This window comes from Leuresthes tenuis, unplaced genomic scaffold (assembly GCF_036924035.1).
Source record: "Leuresthes tenuis unplaced genomic scaffold, fLeuTen1.0.hap1 SCAF_13, whole genome shotgun sequence".
In the NCBI taxonomy this organism is placed as follows: Eukaryota; Metazoa; Chordata; class Actinopteri; order Atheriniformes; family Atherinopsidae; genus Leuresthes; species Leuresthes tenuis.
Window position 1 is genome coordinate 20273166 of NW_027325367.1, and position 21786 is coordinate 20294951.

A 21786-nucleotide genomic window follows, 5' to 3' on the forward strand; every position below is an offset into this window, starting at 1 on the left:
GAGTCAGAGTCAGGCAAAGAGAGACAGATGAGACTCCAGTTGGAATGACAACAGGGAAGACAACGAAGGAGACAGAGTCTATCAATGTGATCCAAGTGAGGCAGGACGAAAAGCCTCCACTGCAGTGAAACAGCCCTGGATAAGGCTGACCCTCCTCCCATTTCTCTTTTCCACTCTTCTTATCGATTTAATGGTGCAGCTACAGCAGCAACATAACAAAACTCATGCAAAAAATCCCCCCAGCTTTGGGCTCTGCAGTGGCTGCCCAGCTTTGGGAAAACACCCAACACATCTCAAATCTTCTGCTGCTGTTTCATAATAATTTCTACTACCAAAGCCCTCTGCCACTACCTCCAGCTTTAACACCTCCTGTATTTAGAAAAACAGCATCCCCTGCCCCTTCCCTTTGTTCTGACAGTCCCGGTGGCAGCAATGACAGGCCAGCAGGTTGAAAGGCACACTTCCTCAGTACACAAAAAGGTGAAAACATATATAAAAAATTACTTCACCTTCTACTGTCAGATTTGGGAAACAAAACACCCCTCTTTCTTAACACCCTGGCACATTTTGATTTTCCGTCACCTCACTCTCTCCCTTCATCTTTGCTGCTCACTTGAACTCTCCTTGCTGCTGCGGAGCAAGCCTTCACCTACTTAGTTTCTTCTCCACCCTGCAGCACGTCTTTCTTGTTCAGAAACATATTAATATTTAGAGATGTTTCAGTTTAGTTAATTGTTTTCTCTTGGCATCAGGTGCTCTTCCTGCTACAGCAAACTGCAGCTATACGGATGCATCATTCCCATGCAGCATGAGAATATAGTGACAATAATACGTGTGATGTATAAAGCTTATGGGAAATAATGCTAATGAGAAACATAATCATGGATGATAAAAACTCCTCAAAAACAAAGACTCCATGTTGTACCTCATGATATTTTTCAAGACAAATTCATTACAGAAGAGTTTTTAGTAAATAGTAAATGCCTAATTTCATGCCATCAAGATATGATGGTGCCACTTCAGCTTCAAATCCTTGATGCTGGAGAGGCAACTGGATTTCAAATATCTGTGTTGTCTTCTTGTCATTTTCTCCTTTTACATAATGTTCATCTATATTATTCATAGACTCATCAGAATGCCCTGCTGACAATTCCGTATACAACATTCATATTTCATGACTGTGTTTCCTGGTTTAGGTTTGATTAAAATGTCCCTCTTGAGCAGGAATTCAAATGCTGCTGAGCAATTGGCCTCTGAGGAAGCCTTAATCAAAGGGAAGTGTGTGCGTGTGTTTGTGTGTGTGTGTGTGTGTGTGTTTAAAAGTGTCTGTGGGTTTGAGAGTAAGACAAAAAAGGCTGAATCTATCTCGCCTTTCTTTTTTTGTTCCCAAAGGACTTCATGAGACAGTTTGGGGAGGATACAGATAATAAAGCAGTATGAAACAAAGCTAAGCGTAAAAACAGAAAAGCAGAAATATTGCAACCTATAACAACTTGAAGATAAGCAAAATTGAATTTGGAATAAAGACTTATAAGACTTAAAAGATAATTGAGCTGTGAAATCACAGAGCAATACTCTACAATTTAGCTAGTTAAAATCTCTGATTTTTTATATCACAAACATTACTTTTACTATGATAAACTGAATTATTGCTTAGTGCTGCGTTAAACAGCAAACAGAAAAACAAGTAGCAGTTTTTGGTGAATAAGGAGTGCAAAAAGGAAGAAATTGCACATTCTTTCCATAGTGAAATATGAATCATTCTTTTCTTCAGCACAATAATACATTATGAGAACAACATCTTGACCTTCCACTTGTAGTGTTTAAAAAAATCCTTCTCATGTTAGTTGGGCTTCAATACAGTATTGCACAAACAATAAAAATATCTACTGTGATGGAAATGGTACAATACCAAGTTTCTTGGTAACAGGACCTAATGAAGTTTATACTTCATTAGGTTACTTTATAAAGTAAATTCAGCCTCAGATGACCAACGTGACATTATGTACTGCATCATCATTCATCTCACAAAAAGTATGGAGAAGAAATGTGAGAAAAACTTACCCAAAGTACCCATCAGTCATCAGTCTCTCACATCATTGTGTAGGAGCTTTGGAACGCTCTTTTTTACAATACTGCTTCACATTTGACTTTAGAAAACTTTAGTATACTGAGAAGTTCATGGTGGACCCAGGTGCTGTGTCTGTAAAACAAGTCCAAATCACCATCATTTTTAAAGTGTTTGTGCTGGTGACATTGTTCCAGAAATCTAGTGGTTTGTTGATGTTCATGCCATGTTCTTTTTAGAGAGAAGTGGCTTTCTCCACATTGTTTGGAAATGGCATTGTAAGCATTCCCTGTCAGGAACAGCTACCTCAATAAGAACATTGCTGATGTCTAACCTTGCTTTCTTGGCATTGTGTTAACACACACCAACACTCCAGACAAACAAACTGCCAAAACGTCTACTTTTATAAAGGTGCTCACAACTACCAAAAATCTGATAATTAAGTGTGTTTGATTAGCAGCACCTGCCTAAGCTCTTTATCCTCTTCATTCCTATAGAAGCAGTAAGAATTCCCTTAGTTTTACATATGCATTTTGGCTTAGTTTTTTTAAAATAGATAATGGCACTGTGTATCACGTGTTGATGTTGTTTATCTGAGGTTGTTTTAACCTCATTTAAGACCTGTACGGACCAGATTATTTTTCCTGATATATAAAAACCTTAGAAATAAAAGAGAGCATACTTTCTTCTTTCCACAAGAGTATGATTAACCGCAGAGGACATCTATTACTCAGATTATTAGATATAGATACAAAAAAGGCCTAAAATTCACATTATCTACTCTAAGTAAAAAACTATTCCATGGCCTCCCCTGCTAAACAGAATTACAAAAATACAACAATACAAGAATATTTTCTGCTATTTTTTACATTTTGAAACTGTATGGAGGCAGATTATGGATTACATTGATCCTGCTTTTTACATGGATACTCAACCTTTTCAGTTTTGATTCAAATTATTTTAGAAAACATCACTTTTGTTACTTTAGAGTCAAATATAGTTAAATAACATGTCTTGTACGGTGATAACTTACTCTTAACACCTCTTTAAATCCTCTTTTTTCATATACAGGAGGCATACCCTCTAAAATGACACAGCTGTAATCTATCCTGTGAGGTATTCATCATATTGGTTTTTGGTGTCTTTCCCAGGACTGCTTACGAGCTAAGATCCAGCCCTCTGTTTACCAGCCAGCAATATTGGTCTCACGCTGAAATTCGAATCAATATCTTCATAATAAAAGTTCCAGGCTTGCAGCAAATTGGAATCTAGAGCTCAGAAAGCCAAAGAGATCCATGACACTGCAGAGGCTGCGCTAATGAATGATGCAACACACACACACACATACACACATGTAGAAACATGTAACCCACTCAGTTAACCTGCAGAAGTCCTAAACACTGACACTGAGTAAAAAAAAATACTTGCACACATATGCTCCTACTGTGTCACATACAGTACAGTATATTGAGTCAGGCTAGTGTGAAATTCGACTACCTCATCAATAATAGATGGAAAACCAGCATCTGTACAATGTTGCCTTTTTATTTTGCGAAGCACAGCTTTCTCCTACACTGCTAGTGTTTATAGTTATCTGGTTTTTGCACCGAATCCATCTCGTCAAGGCTGGTTTCTGTGCCACAACACTGAGGATTTAGTTAGTAGTACTGCAGTCTAAAATCCCATTTGTTCAGCGTAATGTACCGAATGGCTGCCTGTATATGCTATTCATGCGCTGAGGCTGCAGGCAGACACAGTTAGGAAGGTGCATCTGTATATATTTCAGTGTATGACGTCCATAGTGTTTGTGTAAATATGCTTCATTGGCTTAATTTTTGGATTATATGCTTATGCTCATATGCATCTGTGTCTGAGAGCTTTATGTAAGTAAAGTAATGACAGATTATATCTAATAATATCATACTGTAATGTGGTAAAGAGCAATATTGTAATATGTATTTAAGCATGCGTGTGTATCCCAGTGGGCTGTTTCAGGAAGCAAAGGGTGCTGAGTGCTGAGTAAGCGGTGCAGGGCCGGAGCTGGGAGACTGCAGTGCTGCTGGCTGCAACACACAGTGACTGGAGCTCAGACAGATTCTCAACAGAGGGGAGGGCAAGGGAAGGGAGGGGATAAAAGAGAAGAGGAGAGATGCTCTAAAAAGCTCTTAAAGTGTAAAAAACAGTCTTGGATATGTTCTATTGGTTTATGTATACCCATTCACATTTTAGCACAACACACATCCAGTACAATTTGTATAGATCCCTGCACAAATTTAAAATGACATGCATCATACAAGCCTGCAATCACATGCTGAATACATAAACATGTGAAAAATGTTTCACATAGAAAGACTAATATATGTTGGAGGGTATTTAATGATACTAGATATGTTTCTGCATATAATGTATCTCTCTCTGGTTTCAAATGCATGCTATTGCCACAGGAATACAACCAAAAAAATACACAAGAGTACACATGCTGCATGACCATATAAGCCTGAGCCCACGCCCTGACAGACACACTGCGTCACAGCCAACAATCAGAGCCACTAGCCTTGTTTACGCCCTCTAACCTGTGTGCCACTGATTGTGCTAGAAAAGCCCTCATCTTCTCCCGCCCACTCCTCTGTTGTGCTCCCTCGCCATCCTCTGAGTCACCCTCCGGTGCTCTCTTCTCCTCTACCCCCCTCCTTTTCTCAACCACTTCCTCCCTTCGTATCCTTTCGTCTTCCCTTCTCTTGCTTCTCTTTCTCAGTTCCCACCGTCCCCCATCGCTAAAGTCTCATAATGATTGACCCTATTGGAATTTCATGGATTTTTGCTCAGAATTCACCATCTTTGTTCGTCTTTCTTTATATTAACACAAATGTACCTCCTCCTTCCTCTCTCCTTTCAGAGCTGTCTCCTCTCTCCAGTGTCTCACTCTTCACATCCTTGTCATTGATGCTATTGTGACTATGCATATTTGGACAATTCTGGCCGTATATTGAGAATCTCATAGCTGTTACCCTCCACCCCCTCTGCTTGTATATTTGATTATATAACTGTGTCCCCATGGACCTTGAAGACTGCAATCTAATTTTATCTAGTGATGGTGGTAGTGATGATGGAGTGTGCCTCGATGCGACATTCAACACAGAAAATGGTCAGCTTATACAAATCATTTCTAAACATCATTCCACTTCCAGTGAATTTATGTCACCAATGCAAAGATAAAACATGTAGTTTTATTCTTGAGCATCTTAAAATTAATAATTCAGTACAGTTTTTAGACTCTTTATTCACGGTCATTTGAGTGATTAGTATGAAAAACAGTAAAAACACATGACTGCCATTTTGATGTTTCTCTGTGTTAGAAACACTAGAGCTCCCTCCAAGTTTTCTTATCTACCAGCCTAATAAACAACCCTTAAGTTGCTAAATTGGCCAAACAGCACCTCCTCCTGGTAAAGATCTAGGACTGCACCTGGTCGAAGAGCAGGTCCAACTAAAAACAATGTCAAGAACCCACACAACCACAGAAGGCCTCTGAGAACAGTCACACACATAAGTCACAAAAGCGACTTTTACTTTTACTTATCACAGTCCACATGAAAGTGCTTGTTTTGACTTTGGATGGATATAGAAAGATATTTAGATAGATAGACAGATAGATAGAAAGAGAGATGCTCCTCATCCGTTGCTAACAGTTTCCACTCACACCCTGCTGTAACACAAACACTGTTGTGCTTTAATTACCCCGCAGATTATTCTCTCAGGGTCAGGTGACTGAAGTACAGTAGCCATTTCTTTTGTAATTGCGTATAAAATCTTTATAGATAGTATAATGTATTTTACAGTGGATTGATAAATATCTATCAGTTTGTTTTTTTAAAAGATAGCTTGAAAGTCACTAACATATGCAAACAGTACCTGCTGAACATTATGGGTATACAGTACTATAAGGTGAGTACCCTTTATTTTTAGTGGTAATTTGGTTGTTAATGAAAGCATAATCTGTCAATGCAAACTTGGCATGTTGAATCCATATAATGGATGTCTGTTTTTCATGCTAAAGACAAGATCAAAATATGTGAATATTTGTTTGCAGTAATACTAATAACAGAAACTGTGATAAAAAAAAGTTAATGCCCATTAAATTAAATATCCATAATTCTAACAGCTGATCAGCTCAGGTAACAGAAATAGGGTGGGTCTCTGAAATATCTCTGTCTCTCTGAGCCTAACTTTCCTCCAGTTCAGTCATTGGCTTTTGTCAGCTCCAGAATCTTCCTCTGGATGTTGTGGCTGAAAGGCATCACAAAGTTGTCAAAGTCCACCTCGAGGAATAAGTGCTCCCTCCGTCTCTCTATTTTTGACATCAGCTGGCTGGTGGTTGGTGGTTTCCCCCAAACCTGAGGTGGGGACATAAGTCAGGGTCAGGACTGCGTTTACTTAACCATTCAATTCCATTTTAAACTAGTGTACACTAGCAAGCTAGCAAGCAGTGGTGTGACGGAATGTAAAAAGCTTTACAAACAATAAACTGAAGCCTTTTCACAGTAAACAGTATAAACTCTATGATTTGGTTCACATTTACTGGCAAGTTGCTATAGTGAGACAAGCCGTATTGATTACACCCACAGTTTTTGGCACAAAGGTGATATCCACAGTGTTGGTTTTCCCTGTAGTGATCCTGGTGTTTTGGAGGATGACACTCTTTGAATCCATTTGTGTAGGAGTCTTTCCTGAAGTTGTTGTCAATGTTTCTGTGCGCACTGCACCTTCAGCAGCAGCACTCTGCGAGGAACACCAACAATTTAAAATCCTCCACATGTCACCAAAATACTTTGCACAGGAAATAGAAAGCAAAGAGTAGCAAGTGTCAGTCCAAAAAGGTTTACCAGCATCGAGAAAGCTGAGGAAATAAAAAATAGAACACAAATATTTTGGTCTAAGGGGCCACTCTTATCTTTTTCTAAACCAGTACAAACAGGTGCATTCTTTTTAAGTTTAAAATGTATGATATGGACTCAAACATACGCAAAATGAAAGCTGGAAACCTGCACTTGTAGAAGTGAATATTACATTTTTCTTGCCTGAAGACGAAGAGCCTCTGCGTTAACATCCTCATTAACCTGCAGCTGCTGTGACTCTCTTGCTCTTGTAGGTGATGCCAGGCTGGAATGCAACTGAAGGCTGTGTATCTGCAGGGATATATCATCTGGGCCTGGCTTCTATCTCCTAACTGCTTCAGCCACTTTAACACTTTTACTTTTTAAATACAGTCAAATGCTTGGAGAAGCTCTGTTACCTGTTAAGCCGAAACTAATGTTAAGAAATGTCAGATTAAATCTTTAAAGCAGTGTCACACTCTCAGTAAGGCCACTTCTTGTCTCTCCTTGGACACAGTCCTACATTTGAGCAAGTAAATTTAAGCTTTACCATGTCTCACTCATTTAGTTGTTTTTTTTTTATTCTATGGCTCACAGAGGATGGTGACTTTTAATAACCTGGTCGAGGCAGATGGCCACCCTTCCTGAGTCTGGTTCTGCCAGAGGTTTCTTCCTGTTAAAAGGGAAGAAACTCCCTGTGGAGGGAGCTCTCCACAGCCGCCACAGGCCCGCTCAGGACGGGAGATTGGACCGAAGTCAAGTTTCGGTGCAATCTGTTGGTTTCCTTAGCTAGGATATTATTTTTTTTAATTGGCTCTATATGAATGAATTGGATTATTTTGAAATTAATTAATTGGATTTCATTGGATTATGATTACAAAGAATTGAATTCCAATTGGCTTGAATTTGACTATATTATTTAAGTGCCTTGAGATGATAATTGTTGCAATTTGGCGCTATATAAATAAAACTGAATTGAATTGAATTGAATTGAATTGAACAAAAGCAAATGGCTTATCATTAGAATTTTGACCGCCTGAACATTTATCATGCAAATTAATTTAGCAGTAATGACTTAAGTAATGACTAGAGTGAAATGAATTACTTGACTGAAAATATAGATGGCTGAAAATGGCTCCATCAAATCAAGATAGACTTTCGCCATAATGTGGTGTGAAGAATCTATGACTGCTGGGTAAAAGAAAAGAAAAAAAGAAAGAAAAATGAAATTTTACATCTGTGCCATATACAGAAGCAGACTTTTTTTTACAGCTATTTAAAACATGTTTGGGATTGTAAACTAGGTGTTGATGAGCTGACCTCAGGAAATATCTTTCCTCTTGAAAAGAAAAAGTCATAGAAGATGGAGGTTTACCAGGTTTATCAGATTCTTATGCTTCTTACAGCAATGAGTGGATTCCAACCTGTTCTGTTGAGGATTACAGTCATATTACAGGCAACTGGTAACTTTGACCAGAGCAGAAACCACACAGTGGACTTTTTTTGTTGATGGGAATAATGCTCAGTGGTCAATCAGCTCTTAAAATACCTGTATGCACTTTGTTTTCAATGATAAACTTTTTCTTGCACTCTCAAACAACTGCTTGCAGCTACACTTACTTCTAAAGCTACACTGCCTTACTAAAAGAAGTAGGACATTCTGTCTGATATTGATCTGGTCACAAGACGCCAGTGTCATCTACCTGCAACATGACACATTTGGTGCAATTTGTTTACGAGTTCCAGGCTGAAAGTAATCAGATCTCTTCAGGTTTGGGTTTCCGTCACGCTATAAAGGGAGTAGCCAGATGAAAACGTGTGTGCGTGTATGTAGTTCAGTGAAGTTCAGTTTTGCTTTAATATTGTTTATAGGTCACAATCTGCTGAACTGTCCCACTGCAACACCAGGCGGGCAATGTATCTCCTCACATTTAGGAAACTGATGAACAAAAGCTAAACTGAAACAGGAAACCTATGTGCTGGCAGGTGTGAAGGGCTCCCCAATAATTTTTAATAGTTTTTGTGGAGAGCTTGTAGAAGACTTTAATAAAGTTACTTGACCTTCTTTTTTGCAGGTGGCTTTTGGGCTTTATCCCCCTTTCCTTTCGACGAGTCCTTTGATTTAGGCAGGGAATCCATCTTGTCTTCGACCAAGTTGATTATTTTGGAGTCTGTAAAAGCTAGTGCAATATCAAGACAATTTTGTCCTGAAGAAAAAAAAAAACAGTCAACCAAATAATATATATATATATATGTATGTATATATTTGATGAACAGTTTAAATTTAATGCTCATCATAAATTGTCGATATGCATTTAAACAATGAACAATAAATTAGCTTTGGAATATTCTAAAGTCAAACCTTTCTTGTTCTCTGCATTCACACTGGCACCCGCCTTGATGAGGAAGTCCACACACGACGGTTGAGAACTTTCGATGGCCCTCATGAGAGGCGTGCCTCCACCGATGGCCTCTGCATCTACAGAGGCCCCAGCCTCCATCAGAAGTTCAACAATCTCCACTTGTCCCGCATGAGCTGCATGGTGCAGGGGTGTCCAGAAAAACTGGTCGCACACATTAACATCAGCCCTGTCAGGATCAGGAATATGGTTTGTTTAGACACGCCTTAATACAAAATAAAGATAAGGTCTTATGTTACTAACCCCATAGCTGAGTCTGAAAGTATCATTTCAAAATCTAAGGCCTGTATTTTGTGATCATGGTCTGCTTTTTTTGTAGGTTTTAACATCATCTGACCATCAAAAACGAGAACTGTAAATGGTATCTGCTTAAACCATGCAATGAAAATAGAACCTCAGAATGGACGGCAGTGTGGCAAAATGTGAAGAGTAAAATACAACCGCTTTTTCCAACAATTTGGGGAGGTTGTGTAAAAATATCAGTTCAATGTGGAAACAGAAAACATATCAAATGTTAAAAATGAGAAGTAGTACTTCCTGACAAATATTAGCACTTTTTGAAACTGATAGAAGCAGCATGTCTCAAAAAAGTCTGGACAGGGCCATGTTTCCACTGTCTGGCATCCTCTTTTGTTTTAACAACAATCAGTAAACATCTGGGAACTGAGGAGACCAGTTGTTGGACTTTTGGCAGAGGAATGTTGTCGCATTCTTGTCTGAAATCAGAGATACAGGATTTCCAACTGAGCACTGATATCAAGCTAGGTGGTCTCTCTCCTCTTTAGTCCGGGGGACGCAGTGTGCATGATTCCCAAACAATAAACACAATGTTCGATTCGTCTGACCACAGAACGGTTTTGCACTTTGCCTCAGTCCATTAAAAATTAGTTTTCGCCAAGAGAAGATGGTGGTGTTTCTGGACCATGTTCATATATGATTTCTTCTTTAACCTTTAACCTTTAACCTGCATTTGTGGATGGCTGTGTTCACAGACAAAGATTTCTGGAAGCGTTCCCTTGCTCATGCAGTGACTTCCACATCATGCTGGGCATCCAATATTGATGTTCAGTCGTGTAAATTACATACCGAGAGCTCTCCAGATTCTCTGAATCTAATATAAGATATTATGTACAAATTCAATATTTAAAGTCTTTGAAATGTTTTGATGAGGAGCATTATACCAATATTACTCTACAATTTGTTGATGCTGAACCTCTGTCCGTCTTCATTTCTAAGCGACCTAGATTCTCTAAGGTGCTCTTTTTATACCCATTCGTTACAGACCTTTTGCACATTAAAACAATTAGCTGCAACAGCTTCCTGGTTCACATCATGGCAGAGACCTTTCTGAGTGAAGATCGTTCTCATGCATGGGAACCCTAAAAACCATGTTTTTTAGGTTAATTGTTACACTCTAAATTGACCGTAGGGTGCGTGTAAATGTGCATGATTGTTTGTCTCATATGTCTCTGTGTTGGCCCTCTGATAGTCTGGTGACTGTCCAGGGTGTACACTGCCTCTTGCCCAATGGTAGGTAATATATCTCCCATCCCTGCAGCAGTCCTTAATTGGATTAAGCAGGTAATGAGGATACATGAATGGATCTTCAAGCTGTTTCTTTTTACTACCACTTATTTTTCCAGCTTGTTGTTGCCCCCGTCTCAATGTGTTGCTGGTAACAATCAAGATGAGCAGATATTTTTCATGAAATAGTGAAATGTCTCTTTCAGCATTTGATGTTTTGGTACATTGTGCAAAATGTTTTTAGTCATTATGCATCATAGTCTGAATGTTTCTCTTAGCTTGTCCTGGAATGTCTTCTCGGATGCATTCTAGAATGCCTTCTCACGTTTTAGTAATTGTGTTTTCGTTGACATGTTATGTTCCAAAGGAGAAACTTAATTTTAAATTTGCATTAAATGTTTAGAGGTAAGAACTTTATCCATCCTTAAGGAAATTATTGTGCCACATTTACACTGCATTTTAGGTGAAAACAATCAAATTAAACCCAGATTTTATCACATAATTTACAGTAAATCATTTGTTTTGTTGAATGCATTTATATTCAGTTACTATTTCTTTGTAGTTTTTTTTTCAGCTGCTACGATGGGTTCACATTTCTATGTGGGATTTAAATTGCCTGCCAGTGACTGCATAAGGGGTTCAAAGGGAACAATAGATCGTGGAATCCAGAGTTATCATAAGTCAACTGATCTTATCTATCTACTTTATTATTTTCACAGCAGTGCCAAAAATATCCACGTTTTTGTACTTTAGAAGTTGAAAATGTGAATAATCTATTTGCAGAACAGACACGGGAAGCACAAATCAGCCTGTACCAAATTCTAAACTTTGACCAGACAACATAACTCACCCATGACTGAGAAGATACTGAGCCACCTCGTAGTTGCCACTGGAGCAGGCCACCATCAGTGGCGTCTTGTAAAACTGATCCTTAACATCCACCGGTACCCCCTGACTGAATGCGAGGTCCAAGGTTTCCAAATTTCCACTTTTCACACAGTAGTTGATGTTGATGTATGTCTTGTCTGGCTTCTCTATGTACCATCCTGAATCATTAATTATTGGATGTTCTGGTGGGTGATCGGGGTCAAATCTTTGGATGTCTGAGCAGTTGCAGAATGTCTCAATCATGAAGCAGGGGGGGCCTCCGTCAGGTCGGCGGGGCATGAGCTCTGGTGGGAGGGTGCAAATGGGCAGGGGGAGAACAAATTTACCTTTCTTCTTACCTCCTTTTCCTCCCTTTTCCCCCTTTTTCTTTTTGGGCATATAGGAGGAGAGGAGAAAAGCCTTCTTGATATATTTGACACCTTTGATGAAGTCAGTAACGTTGACACATCCCTCTCTTTTCTTGTCGTGGGCTGAGATGACTGTGTGGAGCTGATCTAGGTCAACTGGAGCTTGTAGATCCTCTAACAAAGAAATAAAAGTCTCTGTGTCCACCGTTTCTGATTTGTCCCCACAGGCTTGCTGTAAGTTATCTTCAAACTCATAAGACCAGTCGTGGAGGGTCAGAGCCCAGACATCTGACAGAAGGTTGACGCCACTGGATTGTTTGCCTTTCCCCTGTTGCCTCTCTGCTTTCCTCAGTTCCTTAGCGGCTGCTTTGTGACCGGAGTCTTTGGCAATCTGACGTGGCAGCAAACCTTCCTGGTTCTTCAGTTTAGGGTTACAACCTGAACACAGAGCAGAGTTTTACAAAAATATAAATACAGGGTAGAATTACCTAATTTAATTTGAGACTGTGTCTGCAGCTACATATCTCTCAGATTGATTCAATTTCCTGGCCTCTGGCTCCACATGTATCAAAGCTAATATATAAGGTGTAATATCTAAAAACAAAACAGCCATTCATTACCCTGTAACAGTAATCCTTCAGGCATTTGGAAGGGTATTCACAGAGCTGCCTTTGCCTGATTAAACTAAAAAGCTTTAATTCACTGGATTGATATCAAGATTTCTTGTGCTGTCCGTTTCTCCTACAGTACCTCGCTGTGCTAGGAACTTGCAACAGTTGGCATTTCCTGTGAGAGCAGCGTAGTGTAAAGGTGTGCAGCTGTCTTGGTTGATCACACCCATGTCTGCTGAGTATGCAGACAGCACCTGAATCACCTGTGAGATACAGAACACCAGAGAGTTACAGATTCCAAAATGTAAAGTGCTGTCAACACATCTCTAAATTGTAACATAATTCAGCTCTTGCACAACAAATTCAAAACTGCTCGGCTTGGCAGAGAGACGCTCTAATCATTATAGAGGCCAAGGATCTCTCATCAACTTAAAATTATGGTAACATCCAATGCACTTTCATAACTTTATATTTAAACAGAACTTTGCTTCATCTGTCGGTGATGTCCTGCAGAGATAAAGTTGTGTGCCTGAGAGTTAGCTGCACCTCAAAGAAGCCCCACATGGCTGCATAGTGTACTGCTGTGAAACGCTTTTGGTCCAGGCTGTTAGGATTTCCCCCTCTCCTGAGAATGGCTCTAACGAGTTGCAGGGAACCTGCCTTCACTGCTTCCATTAACGCAGTGACGCCAGTTTCCTGTGGAGAGGACACAAAAGGAAAGAAGTGGAGAGGAGATGCCACATGCTCAATGAAATTCAATTCCTATAATTCATCAGCTGTTATTGTCTATGGTTTTCTACCTGATTTCTAGCATTAGGATCTGCACCAGCATCTAGCATGATGAGAGACAAAGGGGTGCACACATGGGCTTTTTCACACATCAGCTGGAAGACATGAATCCCCTCTGCTGACACGTTGTTGACGTCTGCCTGGCTCTTCAGCGCCACCTGCAAGCAGTGGGTGTGGCGCTTGGTGGGATATATGCAGTAGAACAGCACACCTGAGTTACAGATGAGGCAAGGACATGGGTACACAAGTTTAGCAAAAGTTTAAATAAAATAGAAAACAAAAAATAAAATAAATAAATCATACAAAACATATAAATATATATTAATATACAAAGCACCCTTGTTCTCATGGTGAATGTTGTTGAACATAGCTTGTTCCCTGATTGTCACAGCTACCAATACCCTAATAAAGCAACAACTGCCCCAAGAAATACAAAAAATTAGATATACAAAAAAAGAAAAAGGGAATTTTTTTTAAAAAAGATCAGTAATTTTGATTTGAACAGGGATTGTATAATGAGCTTTTCAGAGCTAACTCGTTAGCTAACAGGTCTAAAATAATCTAACTCTGGGGCACAAGTCTTTGACGGACCATTTTATCATTTATTTATATAAAGACTCAACTGATGTATGTTGAAAATATATATAACTATGACACACCTGGTCATATTTAATTTCACATTTGCAACTTCATTTGGAATCATCATTTAAGAATTCCAAACCATCCATCCATCCATTCATCATCTACCGCTTCTCCGGGATCGGGTTGTGGGGGCAGCAGCTTGAGCAGCGAAACCCTGAAGCGTTCCCAGGCCCGGCCACTTCCTCCAGCTCTTCCGGGGGGACCCCGAAGCGTTCCCAGGCCAGCCGAGAGACATAGTCTCTCCAACGTGTCCTGGGTCTTCCCCGGGGTCTCCTCCCAGTGGGACGTGCCCAGAACACCTCACCAGGGAGGCGTCCAGGGGGCATCCTAACCAGATGCCCGAGCCACCTCATCTGACTCCTCTCAATGCGGAGGAGCAGCGGTTCTACTCCGAGCCCCTCCCAGATGACTGAGCTTCTCACCCTATCTCTAAGGGAGAGCCCAGACACCCTGCGGAGGAAGCCCATTTCGGCCGCTTTTATTCGTGATCTCACTCTTTCGGTTACTACTCACAACTCGTGACCATAGGTGAGGGTAGGAACGTAGATTGACCAGTAAATAGAGAGCTTCGCCTTCTGGCTCAGCTCCTTCTTTACAACGACGGGTTGGTGCAGAGCCCGCAACACTGTGGACGCCTGTCAATCTCCCGCTCCATTCGTCCCTCACTCGTGAACAAGACCCTGAGATACTTGAACTCCTCCACTTGGGGAAGGATCTCATTCCCGACCTGGAGAGAGCATTCCACCCTTTTCTGGCTGAGGAAAAGGTCCATAAAATTATGAACAGAAATTGGTGACAAAGGGCAGCCCTGACAGAGTCCAACCCTCACTGGAAACACATCCGACTTACTGCCAGCAATGCAGACCAAACTCTCACACCGGTCATACAGAGACTGAACAGCCCCACTCCATACTCCTGGAGCACTCCTCCCAGGCCCGAGTTTGCGGCCCGTCGGTACCCATCAGCTGCTTCCAGAGTCCCACTGGCCAAAAAGGCCCTATAGGACTCCTTCTTCAGCTTGACGGCTTCCCTCACCGCTGGTGTCCACCAGCGGGTTCAGGGGTTGCTGCAATGACAGGCACCGACCACCTTATAGCCACAGCTCCAGTCAGCCGCCTTGACAATGGAGGCACGGAACATGGCCCATTCGGACTCAATGTCTCCCACCTCCCCCAGGATATGGTTGAAGCTCTGCAGGAGGTGGGAGTTAAAGCTCCTTCTGACAGGGGATTCTGCTAAACGTGCCAGGTCTGATCGGCATCCTCCCCCACCAGCGGAGCTAACTCGCCACCAGGTGGTGATCAGTTGACAGCTCCGCCCCTTTCTTCACCCGAGTGTTGAGGATGTACGGCCGCAAGTCCGACGATACAACCACAAGTCGATCATAGAACTGCAGCCGAGGGTGTCCTGGTGCCAAGTGCACATATGGATACTCTTATGCCTGAACATGGTGTTCTTTATGGACAGTCCATGACGAGCACAGAAGTCCAACAACAGAACACCACTCTGATTCAGATTGGGGGGGGGTTCCTCCCAATCACACTCTTCCAGGTCTCACTGTCATTGCCCACATGAACATTGAAGTCCTCCAGCAGGATGAGGGAGTCTCCTGCAGGAGCTCCAGTGCCTTCTCCAGGGACTCCAAAAAGGGTGGGTACTCTCATTCCAAACCAATCTCAAACCAAGTAACTTAAATCCCCCCCCTTTTAAGATATGTGTCCGTTTACATTTCCCAATTACGTTTATTTGTCTGAAGGATGTTGTTGATACAGTCACTTTAATTTTGCTTAGACAAGTCAAAATTAAATTACAGAAATCTGCAGTTAATATATGTAATTTCATTAAAAGCAATAAGTGAGGACAGTGACTTGCAGAAAGAGAAGCTCTTTCCATTTCATTGCATTTTCTAATTATTTTATCGATTAACTGGGGAAAGCTGAAGAACACTTGTATCTGCTGCTGTACAAATAACGAAGGTGTTACAGAGTTAATTGTGAGTGCCGATATTTAATTTACTATCTTATCCACAGCAGCCAGCAACTGACATTACCTCTGCCAGGCACAACAAATGATTCAACAAATGCTTTGCTGTGCCAACACACATTGGGAGGATCAGCTGCTGTGCTTCACTTTACCCATTCAGATTATAAAAACCAAATCATACCCATGCTCTTCTAACCTTTAGCCCATCACTACGGTCGTAGTGGTCAACTGGGTGATGCCAACGCTAATTACTGAGCATCAATAAGCTCTAAATAAAAGATCAAAGAAAATCTATTAAGTAAATGCTGTATAACTCAAAGCTAACTCAAAAAACAAATGAAAAACAAAATTTTGTGCACACTTGACAATTGGATTTGTAACAGCCATTCATTATCCTGTAACAGCAATCCTTGAGGCATTTGGAGAGGTATTAACAGCGCTGCCTTTTCCTAATGAAACAGAAACGCTTTAATTCACTGGATTGATATACAGATTTCTTGTGCTGTATACAGACCATACAGTCCATGTGAAATAATCTGCAGCTGATGGCCTGAAATGATGCTAATAATAATAGTGTGACTACTGAAACTCATCTTCCTGGAGGAAAGATCTGAATGTGCATGCTGAGGCTGAGCTGAACAAGTCCCTGGGGAGAGCACAGTGATATCAGGTTTCACAAGAAAGGATCCCCATTAGGACTTGATCTGTAATTAGATGTAGCCGTGGGGCCTGACACACAAACACACCCACATGTACATACATACGTACTGTATAACATACAATGAGTACATCATACAAAAGCTTGTAAGCTACTACAGTATATTCACTTGCCAACCATTACAAATAATACTCTGCCTTCCCTCTCTTGGTCACTAACTCCCAGAGGATGGTCTTTTACGGTATGTGCAGACCTGAACAGACTGCAGCTGGGGCAATTATTATGACAAGAGGGAACTTTAGCCTTTCTTATTGGGATACTGCCTCCTCATCAATATGTAAACAGAAGAACATGCATTTTCATGCGATGTAAGACAACACAAGGCATTCAGTTAACCTAACTTGAGAAGAAAAACACTTCAAGCTCAAATGAGGATTCATTGCTCAAACCAAAGCTCTTCCATGACCTCATTAGAGTAATATAAAATTACTGTAAATGTGAATTGTAAGTATATTCTTGTGGAGCATTTTAGGGTCCTACTTGTGGATGATGTCTACTTGAATATGATTTATGAGTTTTTACAAAGAGGGCAGATGATCTTTAGTTTTCTATGCTGATTTTACAGGTTATTGCGGTATTAGATTATGGTAGATACAGATAATCACAGAAAAGGGCCCAGAACAATTTATTCAGCTAAGAATAACGTCAAAATAATTCATAATGACAAATCATCACAGTTATAAAAGTTATAAAATTATCAACAGAGCAACAGAGATTGTTCTGTCTGACAGCAGCAACTAGGAGTAAGGTGGAGGCTATGAAAGAGAAATCTGAGAGGGATCCAAGAAGACTTTCTGATCCTTGTGATGAATAACAGAAGAAGAGAGAAAAAGAAAAGAAAAAGCATAGTAGTGTGTGTGAGTGTATGTGCTGATAAGAGTTGCTCCTTAATTTTCCTTTCCGCTGACCTCTAAGCTGCCTTCCACTCACTCATCACTTTTGTGATGTATTATCATACGTACAAATACAGTCTACTGATATCAACCCAACAAGGACTCCTACCTGCTATTCTCAACATTTAAACAAACACAGTGATGTAGATTCCCCACCTCCTCTTTCTCGAATCTCCAGCCTAAATGATCCCACTGTGAAACCCCTGTGTGAACTGCAGAGAACTTTCTCCTGAATATCTCCAGTCTTCAAGCATGAAAATGGCTTGGGTGGAAAATCTCAGACATTCAAGAGGAAAAGATGAAGATATGTGTGTTCACTCATATATCACTACACAACATGTCCAGTACATTTCAGGACTCTTGTACATGTGTGAAAACAAGCAGCAGAGTCTGATTCTGTGGGAAACATTAAACTGTGTAATTACTCTCTGTCCCAGAAGAACAAAACAAATGTTCCATGCTGAAAACCTTAAGCTAATTTGTGTTAAAGGAAAGAAGTAGCGATGAGAGCAGCGATAGCTTAAAATGTATTCACTTATTCATGAGTGTAAGAGATCTGAACTCAGCTGTATGCCTTTGCTTTTATGGCATCCATCTCTTTTATCACAGCTCCACACTATCTGCTATTTATTCTACGGTTGAAGAGTCAGCCACTAATCTTTTTCTAAATACAAGTGCATTCTTCATACAGCTTCTCTCTTAAAGCCACCAACATTTGGATATGTTACAGATGTGCCAAGTGATGTCTTTGACAGTGTACCTTTTCCCTCAGCATCCATGAGCCTCAGGTTAGCTTGGTTCTCTGCCAACAGAGCTACAATAGTTTCATTGCCCAACTCTGCAGCTAACATAATTGGAGTACGGCCCCTCTTGTCTTGGATATCAGGATGGGCTCCGTGCGAAAGAAGGAAGCTGACGAGGTCTGTGAAGAGACAACGAATATAAAGACACTCAGGAGACAGACAGGACTCTGTAAGATTACTTTTATAGTAGCAGTAAAACTTTATGAACTGCTTGATTTCTTGTGGGTGACAAACACTAAATACTGAAAGTCATCACAGGATGGTTGAAAGTTAAATTATTGATAAAAGTGGCCGTGCAATGCTTTATATTTAACTTTATGCCCAACCTGACTTTTATGCACACTCATCACTCTCTAACACTATTAGGCATGGGTTTTCTTTAGATATTCTACATGAAATTCCATATTTTTGCTATTACACAGCCACTTTCAAATTTGTTTGTAAGCTGGCCTACATATTACTGGCCATTATATCTTTTAGCCAAAGAACTAATACTTAAACATAGATTTTTAAGGTTGTAAACACTATCAAATCACCCTAATATAAATAATTACAACATTCCAGTTATCCATATACATTCCATATACAAATGGCAATGTTCTGTTGTGATTAGTTTCAGATGTTTGACCAAATGTAACCTAATTCAAGAAACATGAAACTGTTACATAGTTTCTTGTCCACAACAGGCTAATTGAGCCCCTTGTTCACTTGGGACTGCACATTATCTGACAAGAGAAAGAAAGGGGTGCATCACCGAGATCATTTGCTGAAACTGCCACGTGAAGCACCCCTGTGCCATCCTGTGGCTCTGTGAGATTGATGAGGTTTTTCACTCCAAAGTTCACCATCTTCTCTATCTGCGCCTTATCTCCTTCACGGACGTACTGCAGCAAACGGTAAATTTGCAGGACCTGCAAGCGGCCCTGTGCCACTCTGTCGCTCATTCTGTTGTTACTGAGAAGCTGTTGGGAAAACAAGAACCAAGGAGAGTTGGAACTTCATGACAACATAGACACAGGTGTGGAGGCTTTGTAGCTTAAAGGGAAACCCTGGCTGTGAGGACTAATGGGCATATATATACTTTGCCTTATACTAGAATGTGTTGTTCAAAAAATCATGAAGAATTGTTATTTCTTTAAAAATTAATTTAGTAAAACATGCAAACTCCACACAGAAATACACATATATGTATTTAAATATACAAGTTACATAGTATAGTTATATATCTATTTTTATATAACTGGTAGAAACATTGGTCATATAGGACAGTAACATCTTGGTAGCTGGGGTTCCTTTTAAAAGAGAAATTGTAATTCTAATAAGGAAGGTTCTAACTAGAACAGCTCAAATTCTTCACCAGTGTCCAATCTTCATTTTATGCCACTTAACAGACTGTGGAGTTGCTGTATTACAATGTACAATAACTGTAATATTACCTGATTTGTTTAAGTTTCGTTGTAGTTTTCCTCTCTGAGAAACACAACTGCAATGTTGTTTTTCTACCTTACATTAAAACAAGAAAACAAGTTTTTTGTGTGTTTTTTACGCCAAGAAGAACAAATATTAACCCCTTATGCTGAACATAATTACAAAATGACGTAATGTAGGAAATAATTTTTGCAAGCGCTATACTAAAAAACATGGAAACAGTACATTATTTACGGATTGATTAATCAGCAACGGGCCACCTATTGAGATTAGCTAGTCACCGTCTTTTCTTGACACGCGCCCGTTACTCGTGTAGAAGAACTCTTGCACTCAGTTGTCCTACCCGACACGTCTGATCAGCGAGGAGCTACACTTGCCCCTAGTTTATCCATGAAAGTTTTTATCCAAACTTTAAAGCACAACCATTCACTTGGTGCGACCTGGAGGAAGGAAACAAAACTAGCTCCATGGCAACGGAACGCATGAAAATCCCGGGAAGAACGTGGGGTGAGTCGGTGATCTTGTCAATGCGGCTTTCAGGGGCTGGTGATGAGCTCCGTAATGCGACACTGTAGGGAGATAGGTGCCCACTACGTGTAGAATTACGGAGCAAATAGCATATATCGGTAATGTTGTTATTGTTTATCAAACGCAGTGTTCAAGTCAGAGTAATTTTTGTCCACGTGATCAAACAGCTATTGGAATGGAGAATTCAATTTTTTTTAAATACCAAATTTAGTAGCACAAAACTAGTTATTCCTACAACATTTCTGTTCTTTCAAATTATTCAATAATAGAGCCCCGACTTGTTTTTTTCTTTTCTTTTTTTGTTGAAGGTAATGAGACTTCAGTCTGTTCTTTTGGGTTTCTTTATATCTTCATCAACTCTAACCGTTGCAAACAAACAACCTCCCAATTAATATTTAAGGAGGCTCGTTGTTGTCCCTCACAACAGTGTGTCTCCTATTTAAGAAACATCTTTGTAGGATTTATATCAATGGGAGAAGAAGACCAGTCATTATTCAGACATCTTTTAGGCCTTTGCTGGCTAGCAAAACAGTGGACAATGCTGTTGATGATGATTGTGATTGTACGAAGAAAAAGTCTCAGAAGCTGCTAAATACTATGGACAACACAACACACCCACAATTTAGGAATTAAATTATGAAGTGTATTCAGTCACTGGCTTTTTCAGCTTTACTACAACAAAGAACAATACAGGTGGTTATTCTTGTGCACAGCAGCAAACCTATTAAATTATTCCTTAAAATGAAAAATTTGTAACAACACAAATATATATAAACATTTATTTTAAAAAGTAATTGGATTCCTATGATAGAGCAGTTTCCTGCAGAAAGACCATGGCCTTCTGGAATGCTGCAGACGTCTTCCTGCCCCAACACTTCAATAAGGTGTTTTCCAGAAACTCAGCAGACAGTTCAGTTCATCTTCAACCTGAAAAAGTCTAAGGAGCTCATCTTTAATAAGATCACCCTGCTGGCCATTAACCGGAAATGGTCCCATGTGCCCAGTAGGGATCCAGCACAGATGCATCTATCTGCTCCCTCACTCTCATTTCACCTTTCCACAAAATAAAAAAAAAATGGCACTTGTGGAAAATAAGTTTCTTATAGTTTCATTTTTTTTCTCATGTTTTAACTTGCACTGGTATTTTTCTGACCTCTATTTTTCTCTGCTCAAACTTCAATGAGCTCCCACAAAGTGGCTGCAGATTCCATTGGGGCTCAAGTGAAATCATCCCACCATAAAAACAGTGTACATCTATTTACCATCTTGG

The 21786-nt window shown here is 40.1% G+C and overlaps 1 protein-coding gene across 1 annotated transcript; it reads right to left on the reverse strand.

Moving 5' to 3' along the window:
- Window positions 1-6306: 6306 nt before the first annotated feature.
- ankef1a (ankyrin repeat and EF-hand domain containing 1a) lies at window positions 6307-20609 on the reverse strand. The gene is made up of 11 exons (XM_072361889.1): window positions 20270-20609; window positions 19315-19522; window positions 18518-18679; window positions 13533-13732; window positions 13279-13428; window positions 12872-12995; window positions 11737-12559; window positions 9305-9531; window positions 9004-9149; window positions 6692-6847; window positions 6307-6462 (listed from the first exon to the last, which is right to left on the reverse strand). The coding sequence occupies exons 2-11, from the start codon at window positions 19502-19504 to the stop codon at window positions 6307-6309; spliced, it is 2334 nt and encodes a 777-aa protein (XP_072217990.1). The 5' UTR covers window positions 19505-19522; window positions 20270-20609.
- Window positions 20610-21786: the final 1177 nt, after the last annotated feature.

Coding starts and splice junctions, on each gene's coding strand:
- ankef1a (XM_072361889.1), bottom strand. CDS start 19,504: ATGAGCGACAGAGTGGCACAGGGCCGCTTGCAGGTCCTGCAAATTTAC. Junction 13,429..13,532: donor ATCCTAATGCTAGAAATCAG/GTAGAAAACCAT, acceptor TCCTCTCCACAG/GAAACTGGCGTCACTGCGTT. Junction 6,848..9,003: donor AGCCACCTGCAAAAAAGAAG/GTCAAGTAACTT, acceptor TGTTCCTCGCAG/AGTGCTGCTGCTGAAGGTGC.